The sequence below is a fragment of the Trachinotus anak genome, unplaced genomic scaffold (assembly GCF_046630095.1).
Source record: "Trachinotus anak isolate AG129_WGS33_773 ecotype Australia unplaced genomic scaffold, CSIRO_AGI_Tana_v1 ptg000011l, whole genome shotgun sequence".
NCBI lineage: Eukaryota > Metazoa > Chordata > Actinopteri > Carangiformes > Carangidae > Trachinotus > Trachinotus anak.
Genome location: NW_027273862.1, coordinates 24955609 through 24965771, shown reverse-complemented (window position 1 = coordinate 24965771; position 10163 = coordinate 24955609). Strand labels below are relative to the sequence as shown.

The 10163-nt window shown below is 36.9% G+C and overlaps 1 protein-coding gene across 1 annotated transcript; it reads right to left on the bottom strand.

Moving 5' to 3' along the window:
* Positions 1–1146: 1146 nt before the first annotated feature.
* Positions 1147–5911, bottom strand: LOC139627987 (small ribosomal subunit protein eS17-like). Its single transcript, XM_071489245.1, has 5 exons — positions 5773–5911; positions 4504–4655; positions 2152–2257; positions 1823–1888; positions 1147–1273 (listed from the first exon to the last, which is right to left on the bottom strand). Exons 1-5 carry the CDS (start codon positions 5773–5775, stop codon positions 1196–1198), a joined length of 405 nt encoding a protein of 134 aa, XP_071345346.1. The 5' UTR covers positions 5776–5911; the 3' UTR covers positions 1147–1195.
* Positions 5912–10163: the final 4252 nt, after the last annotated feature.

Sequence of the window (10163 nt, the reverse complement as noted above, 5' to 3'; positions counted from 1 at the left end):
CAGATACTGTTTTTACTTGTTCTTAAATGTTTACAGTCAAATATTAAAAAGCAACGAGATTGATTCAGCATAGGCCCGAGGGGTCATGGGCTCTAAAATGACCAGTTGTTTTGATGTATGATTAATCTATTTTAAAATCTAAAAAATGTTTTTGCTCGATTTGTCAATTGACTGTTTTGAGTCCATGAGCTTCACAGCCACTGAAATTCATAACTGTTACTGACAGACAAGAAAAAAATACCCCAAACGTTTAATGAAATTTGAGTTTTTAATGCCCACTAAGGCAGCAGGTTAGAGTCCCTCTTCCCAGCAATGTTTTCCGGCTCATCATATAAAATGTTAAATTATAAAATTGATAAAACTGATTCTAACATGGCTGAAACTTTGTTTTCATTATCACATTTCTGTCCCAATACATTTTGTCTCCTGATTTCAGATTGTTTTGTGATCGCTTAATAGATGTGCTGTGGAAAAAAACACAGAAGCAACAGTCAGAGCACAGGATTGTTATTGGCAAAATGTATTTAATTTTTCTTAATCAATGTATCATTTAAATTTTAATTTATAAAAACTTCTTAACATTTTAACTGTGCTTTCCAATGCCCTTTCAATAGCTTTAAGTGTCAGTATGGCTCCGAAGAGAAGCTGGATTTTATCATTGACTGTGAGAAATAACCAGTTATATCTGATATTAGTTTAATTGGTTCAAATCTAAAGTTGAACCAATTGGCTCTTGCAGCAAGAGAGTAAATCACCAGTAAGTGCAAAGACAGTTTCCCTGTCGCTCTAATAACATCAGTCTGTCTGCTTTGCTGTGAGTGTATTCCCTCTGTAAAATGTAAAGGCTACGCAGTGGTAAGTATTAAGTGTAACCCAGAAATCTGGCAGGTTCACAAGACAATTTTTGGGAAGCACTGGTTTAATCTCTAACAATGGATTGTATTTTATTAGACTCTGATAAATTGTTTTAATCTGAAATGTAACTAGGGACTAGACCTAACAGATTAATTATGTGACGTTCAAGTATAAAGTTGCATAGAAATACCTGAGTCCAAGTACCTCAGCCAGAATTGCACTGTTACGTTCCGTTTTGCTGTTAAAGATCATTAATCAACACATTCTGGGTAACAAAGAAAAAAGGACAAGTTTTGTGAATAATTATGTCTCTTTATTAAGAGGGTTATTACACATGATTCTACAGTCCTCGTGGTGTTTTGAAGTTCATTCCAATAGTTGGCTGAGTGACTTGAAGGTTGGACAGGCCACCGAAATCCTACAAGAGTAAAAGAGCAGGAGTATTAGTCATTGCATGCAGTGAATGACAAGGTTATTTTTCTGTCTGGGGAAGTCCGAAACATTGCTTTAATAACCCTGCAACCATTTAACTATTCAGATAATCGATTGGTTGTTTCAATCAGTTTTCATCCAGACAGGCCAAACATTTGACTACGGCTTATTTGACTACACTTATTAATTCTTTTATTCTAATTTTGTGGGGTTTTTTTTGTTTTGTTTTTTTATCTGAATGTAACTTGTCTCTCTGGAAAACACTCTAGTCAACATTTGTTTTTAAGAGTTCAATAAATTTACTTGTTAATACAAGTCTGTAGTAGTAGTTTTAATTGTTACTGGTCTGCCTTTCCTTTACAGGAAAGCAACACACAGAAAACAGGTGTGGTCAGCTGTTTCTGTACTGCAGTCACTGAGGAGTTACTCTTAACCAAACAGGAAGATTTTTACTTTAAAGCTACTTTTAGTACTTTTAGCTACTTTACTTTTAGGCCCAGGTTTAGAAAAGCACCAAAATGCATTTTACACTTACCAGCATCTTGAGCATTTCCTTTGTGTCTGGATCCACCTCGATGAGCTCCTGGTCCAGAGCAGAAATCTAGAGGATGAGATTAAAAAAATAAACTAACTGTCTGAACTGTGTCATTTCTACCTTCACAGCAACAGCCTTTGAGTTAAAAAGTTGTTCGGTCTCTCTCTGTAAGTCACACCAAACCTGCAGCTGCTGACTGCATCCTTACAAAAAATCATTATCAAACCAAAGCCCTAAGAAAAACTGTGAGACGCGAGTTTTCCAAACCAAAGAAACAGCTGTGCTGTCTCATCAAACAAGGATAAGAGAAAGAAAAGAGAGTGACAGACCTCTGGGACGTAGTTGTCCCTCCTCTCTCTCTCCTCCTCCTGCAGCTTGATGGAGATTCCTCTGACTGGACCACGCTGGATACGCTTCATCAGGTGTGTCACATACCTGAGACAAACAGGAAAGCATGATTATAAGTCACATGTCGGCAACAAAATATTTACAGTGTACAGTCCCTACGTAATGAATAGTAAAATGCCATTTTCTCAGTTTCATTTAATTCTACAGTAAATTTATAGAATGGTTTTAACAGTTTTTTAAGACATTACTTTGGTGACATACGTCAATTCAGTCTATATGAAAAATAAAAATGATTTATCATTATTGAAAACACTTTGTTAAGAATGAGATACAGCTGTTATATAACCTAATTGAGTGGTTGTTGTGCAGCTGCTTTCAAGTTCATAATGCAATGCAATACAATAAAAAAAAAAAAGATATATATGTGTTATTTTTTTTTCTCGATTGTTATCATCTGTACTTTACTGCCATTTAAGGAGACAAGGGTAGAGCTGATAATGGGTGTTCACATGCTATAAATGCTCTAAGAAATGTTTTTATGATATGATACAAATAAAAAACCTTTCCATTAGTAACCACAAATTGTTTTTCCAACTGATGGGCTGATTTATTCTACAATTTACATAGCAAAGAAGTAAAGTGATTGATATAAAGCAAAGAAAATGAACCAACTAAGCAACAACAATCGGTTTGTGGTGTGCCACAGTTTGTGTGCACTAAATAACACACAAAAAAACAACGAAAAGCTGGATTCATCAAACTGCTGTCCACTAACATCTGCTGAGTATGTACACAACTGACCTGCAGCTGTCTTTAAAAAAGTACAATGTGGTGCTCAAGTCTGGTCCACACAGAGGTGGGAGCTACAACATCACTTTGATCAAAACACAAATAGCTGCAGTGCTAACTGTAAAACAGCAAAACAAGAGGCCAGCACCTGTTTCTTCAGCACAAACTCTGATTAATTGCCGTTTTTCCAATAAAAAGCCTCCATTAAAAGAACACCATTAAAAGTGGACTAAATGTTTAATTTAGATGAACAGCACTATGAAACTACAGCAGTCGAGTCTCTGAGGGAACACGCTGCCTGCTGACTCACTCCACTCACGTCCACTGACCAGGCATTAACAGTGGGTCAGGAGTCTTCGGTCTGACATCAATCTTAAAGGCTCAGCGCTACAGCAAAGAGAACGTGGTCTAATTTAGACAGCTGACATACGAGGACGAATGTCTGGACTGCAAAACGTGAGAGAGCTGCATCTACAGGACTGTGACACTCAGATATCAACCACCATGTTTCCATTCACACTGATCATGTCATTTATAAAAGGTAATCTGACATACAGAGGGAGCAGAACATAGTTAATTAGCTTACCGCTCATCTTTTTTTTTTGTTTCATTCAGTAATGTTAACATCATCAAGCACAAGCATCAGTAACCAGGCTGTTGTATAAACAAAACAAACTACACAGGGCAGCACGTGTTCAGTCCTGATGTTATCTCGACTCGACTTATCATAATTGCAAATTAAAAATTTTGCATGACAGCCAATGTGCATAAAGATACAGGCTCTATATCTGATGAAGACCAGGCCAAACAGCACCAGAAGAGACTCTTATCTCTTTACAGTGTACAACTGAAGAACCAAGAAAAGATTTCCACCAATATTTCCCACAAATGTGAGGGACATATGTCTTTCTAACAGACACAGAGTACTGACAGGTTTAACAAGTCAGAGGTCTGTAAAAATAGGTCCAACAAACACAACCACAGAATCTCTATAAAGCCATTTTGTTATAAGATGATTTAACTGTGACTATTCAAAACAGAAGTTTGACCTGTAAGGATAATTAAACTGATCCAAGCCCACATCTAAAAATAAAAAATAAAAAGATTAGCAGCAAATCACTACATCTACAAAGTAAAAACCAGAAACTGTCCACCCTTTTTACTCAAATGATTAATCGATTATGAAAACAGTTGTATAATAGTCAACACAGCTGCTTTCCACTTCTGTGACAATCACACACATTTTTAGTGATTCCACATCAAGAAGGTTATGGGACTGACTGGATAAACATAATCGAAAACTGCCTCTGGACAATCACAGCCTGTTTTATGCTGCTGCTGAAAAACTGCTTCATGTCCCCATCAAAACTGAGGTGAACTGAAAAGCTGGACCAGGCTACGACAGACAAACACAATCACCTGTGCAGGACTAGTCATATGCACCTGAACAGGTGATTATCAGCTAAAGGAAGTGTAAGTTTCTGCAGCATACACTCTCAAAAAAACAACAAAACAAAAACAGCAACAGCTTAAATTCCACTTACCCGGCAATTTTGTTGCGCAGAGGCTTGCTGGGGATAATAGCGATTTCCTCGCACACCCTCTTGTTGGTGTGGAAGTCATTGCCCAGACGTGTGTAGTATTTCTCAATGATGACCCTGGCGGCCTTCTTGACGGTCTTGGTCCTGACTCGACCCTGAAGAGAGGCCAAACAGAAACAAGTCAGTTTCCATACAAAGAGGAAATATGGTAATAAACATATAGTGAGGAGGAAAATCACATATGAAGTTGTACAGTTGATGGTCTTTACACTGGACTGAATCAGCGGTCAAACTGGAAATATTTTCAGCTAGGTTAATATTTTAAAAGCCACTAATTGTTTTTTTTAATGACAAACACCTCTGGCAGAGACAACATTATTAAAAAGGGGGAATTTGCCACTGCAGTAAATATCAATAGCCTGAAATAAATGGGTCACATTTCCACTTGGTCTTAAAGCTATTCATTTTTTCAGACCCTTCCAAGCACAAATCATTACACTGCAGAGGTCATTTTCCCCATCAAGGCCTTATCAGACTGGATCTATATCAAAACCACTTTACTGGTTAACTTGTCAAACCAAAACTAGATCAACAGGGTTGTCAAACTGTTTCAAACACGTCTCATATTTGCGAAATCCTTTTATCTTTTTAATGCTAACTTTTAATGCTAACTTTGCACTTAACGGAAGCTAACTTGTTAGCAGAAAAATCAAAACACAAATAACGTCTGATATTAACATTTATAAAACCTGTAAAAAAATAAAATAAATAATAAAGTTAAGATGAAACGGAGTCGAAATATAATTTACACGGTTTCAGGCTAATTCCAGATGTAAAATCCAAAAAAATATTGTTAGATTCGTGGTGTTATTATATGAAACATTAGCAAGATGACCACTAACCGTTAAGAAAACAGCTTTCAACTGAAACCAACGGCAACAAACTCAAATAAAAAAATTAAAAAAAAACAAAGTCAAATAAGATTTAAAAAGCGGATAATAACATGAGCCGAGTCAAAATACACAAGTACCGGCGTTATCCCGGCTGTTTAACCGAGTACTTGCCGGTTAACCACCGTAGCGCAACGGGAACATTCAGCCTGTGTTTATATATTTTTAACGCCTCTAAAGTGGCTCGAAACTCAGCGTAAAGAAATGTGAGTGCGGTCTGAGAGCGGGCTGGTGGGTGCAGCCGCTTGGTGGACGGACCAACAATGAGGATTGAAGAGGATTGTGAGAACTGGTGAGGTGAAGTGTTTCTCCGTGTACCCACCATGTTGGCTGGGACCAGTGGAAGAGAGACACCCGAGCGTCATACCGGAAGTTTATAGCTCACCGGCTCCTCGGTTACATCACGCCGGGCCGACAGCGCCGACTGGCGGCGGGAGGAGAGAGCTGCAGGCGAAGGGCAGTCAGCTGCAGTCATCATTTAACCCTTTCATGCACAATTATGAACGCCTCAGTCAGGAAGTGTTTTTATTTATCTTTAGGCATAAAAAGAACAAATTATTATTATTATTATTTTTTTTTTTTTACACCAATTATTTAAGGAGTTACTGAAAATGAACTGAAAAGTGCATCTGAGGAACAGAAACAGAAAACGTGTGTATTTAACAAATCAATGAATAAAATGATAAAAATCAAATAATAGAAAATAAATTGTATTTGTAATGCTGTTTAACACATTTCCACATATTCTAATACTCACTCTTAACTTAGTTTTGGCTGGATAGGTTTAGGTCAGTTTAGGTGCAGTTCCAATAGCTGGCCAATGGGTGGCACAATATAGGGTGATGCTTTAACGTCCACTTTAGTGGCCTATGTGCAACTTTGACAAAAAAAAACCTCATTTATCATGATAAAAAATATATTTTTATTTCCGTCCACTCAAGTGGACATCGTGCATGAAAGGGTTTGCTATTTGCTATTTATTTCTATCTCTTTAACTCCCTGCACAGCTGTAAATACACTCTCAGCCCTCACAGCCCTTATTGTGCCCTTATTGAAATATTGTACATTCTTTTTTTGTTTACTTTCTGTATCATATTGTATATATTGTAAGTTATGCTGCTGCTGCTGCAACGCAACAATTTCCCAGTTTGGGATCATTAAAGTACTTTGATTTGATTTAATTCGAATAAATGTAAACAAGTTGTTTTGAAATGTATCCAAGCATCACATGTCAAGTGTATCAGTATTATTAATGTATATTTAGAGCTGAAACAATTAGTCTATTAATCAATTAGTTGATAGAAAATAATGAATCAGCAATTATTTTGATGATCGATTTATGAGTTCAGTAATTTTACAAGCAAAAATGCAAAGCACTCTCTGGTCCCAGCTTCTCAAATGTGAGGATTTGCTGCTTTTTCTTTGTCGTATGTGACAGTAAATGAAATATCTCTGGGTTTTCAACTGTTAATTGGACAAAACACGCAGTCTGAATATGTCACATTGGGCTCTGGGAGAAATTCTGATGTGCTTTTTTTTTTAAATTGACATTTTATTGACCAAACAATTAGTTGATTAATTGAAAAATTAATTGTCAGATGAATCAATAAAATAAAAAAAAAAAAAATAATTTTTGTCTTCAACTACATTAAGCAGATGTGAGATGCAATGGTTTTTGACTGTGACCAAAGAAAAACACCTTTAAAAGTCCTATCTACATGTTTCACATACAGTGCATCCGGAAAGTATTCACAGCGCTTCACTTTTTCCACATTTTGTTATGTTACAGCCTTATTTCAGAATGGATTAAACTCATTTTTTACCTCAAAATTCTACACACAATACCCCACAATGACAAAGTGGAAAAAGTTTGCTTGAAACTTTTGCAAATTTATTAAAAATAAAAAACAAAAATATAAGTATTATAAGTAGTATAAGTAATATAAGTATTCACAGCCTTTGCTCAATACTTTGTTGAAGCACCTTTGGCAGCAATTACAGCCTCAAGTCTTTTTGAGTATGATGCTACAAGCTTGGAACACCTATGTTTGGGCAGGTTCTCCCATTCTTCTTTGCAGAACCTCTCAAGCTCCATCAGGTTGGATGGGCAGCATCGGTGCACAGCTGTTTTCAGATCTCTCCAGAGATGTTCAATTGGGTTCAAGTCTGGGCTCTGGCTGGGCCACTCAAGAACATTCACAGAGTTGTCCCGAAGCCACTCCTTTGTTATCTTGGCTGTGTGCTTAGGGTCGTTGTCCTGTTGGAAGATGAACCTTGGTTCCAAACTTCTTCCATTTACGGATGATGGAGGCCACTGTGCTCACTGGGACCTTCAATGCTGCAGGAATCTTTCTGTCCCCTTCCCCAGATCTGTGCCTCGATACAATCCTGTCTCGGAGGTCTACAGACAATTCCTTGGACTTCATGGCTTGGTTTGTGCTCTGATGTGCACATGAATTTTCCACAGGTGGACTCCAACCCAGTTGTAGAAACATCTGAAGGATGATCAGTGGAAACAGGATGCACCTGAGCTCAATTTTGATTGTCATGGCAAAGGCTGTGAATGCTTATGTACATGTGATTTTTGTTTTTTATTTTTTAATATATTTGCAAAAATTTCATGCTAACTTTTTCCACTTTGTCATTATTGGGTATCGTGTGTAGAATTTTGAGGCAAAAAATGAATTTAATCCATTCTGGAATAAGGCTGTAACATAACAAAATGTGGAAAAAGTGAAGCGCCGGAAATACTTTCTGGATGCACTGTACTGTGTCCACACTATGATTTAAAACAGACATAAATCAGTGTAGATGTGACTAGGTTCAAGAATGCAGAATGAAATCCTGATGTACTGGGCTGAAAAGTTAGAACTATTAAACTATTAAACTACTTTTCTTATCATCAAGATTTGATTCTCATATAAATAAAACCTATTCCAACATTTGTCTATACTAGATGGATCCATCATCTTTGTAGATTCACCACGTCACTCACGTAAAGATATTAAGTATCAGGAGAAATTGGTACAAATAACCTCACAAAAGACATTCCCACAAGGTGGAGAGATCTTTTATTTTACATAAAAAAGGGTGCAAACTGGAGTTTCCCTTTAGGTGTGGAGGGAATAAAAAGTGATTTTATAAGGTTCATGTGTGACACATTGTATTATATGAATTCAAGAGGGGGAAAAAAAACAGGCATCTCAGATAAAAAGGACCTTTACCTTTCTGCAAATTAAAAATATGAAACCATAAAAAGAAACATGGGTCCTTCATTCTTGAAGCCCTTGACTAACTCATTCAAATACATTTTTGAAGTGACATTCATATTTCAACACAATAATATTTATTTACAGATTTAAGATTTCTCTTAATCATAGCTCTGAAAAAAAAGACAACGCTGAGGGGAGGATAAACTCTTGGAGCTGTACAATTTGATTTTCCACAGTCTGAGAAAAAAACAAAAAAATCAAAAAAAAAAAAAAATCAAAAAAAAAAAATCAAAGAATACATCTTTCATATGGAATCCCAACAGAAAAAACAAAGACTACAATTGTGAACACTGTACAATTTACAATTTTCAAATAATCATCACAATATTGCAGTAAATGTAATGCTAAACCTCTCCCTCAAAGAAAAATATACAGTAAATCGAAGACAATTCTACAGTACAGCAACAAGGAAAAAGTGCCAGAGAACCCAAAAAGACCTAAGCCATCCATTCACACTTTAACTGTCCTTTGCTTTGATTTACACAGCTTTGACACACAGGAATGAGTTACACACATCCAAAGCCATAAACACAAGTCTGAAGTGAACCGAATGAGAAATAAAGGGAACTGAAATGGAATGTGCAGTGAGAAGACATGAAAAAGTTATTTATTTTACATGACGACTGGAAGCCATAACATCTCAGAGACCCAACAGCATATGAGCCCTACAGGAGAGGAAATTCACCAGAGAGAGAGAGACCACTCACTGTCGTCTCCAGATAAGCCATGCACATACAAATCATACAGAGTTCTCCTATATCGTTCTGTATGAGGCCCAGAGAGTAAAAAGTAAATACGTCAGAGTAATATGTCTATATCTACCATATCAGCCGTGAGCTAAGGAGTGATGCGACCCACAGTTTAAGGAAGAAGCAAATGTTGCAAAGACGATCAGACACAAATACAACTCTGAAATAATTAAATTGGTCGGTTTCTTTAAAGTTACAATGTAAAAGAAAGAAACAACTGAACAGTAAAGACTCAAAAAAAGAAAAGAAAAACAACAACAACAACAACAACAACAACAACAACAACAACAAAAAAAACCCCAAAAAAAAAACACTTTTACCGTCACATTCCAACACTTCCTGGTACTAAACGGAGCCATGTTGCTCTGTGATTTTTCAAAATGACAGCGGACACATCAAGGACACAAGGTGGAATGCAATGGTCATAAAACATTCAACTTCATATTTTTCTGGCACAGGTAAAAGGCATGGGCTAGTAAGTAGTAGTCTCAGGAATGGCACTCGAGGAATTCAGGGGGGAAACACTGAAGGCTGTATAGTCTTGATATCCATCTCACTACACAGAAATACTTTCAACTTTTCTCAGGTAGCTGGGACACAACACTCCAAGTGCCGCGATGCTTTGTGTGGAGAATCACAGGCAGCAGATGTCACAGGTTTCGGGGTGAGGGGGGGTCACCCCCACCAGATTA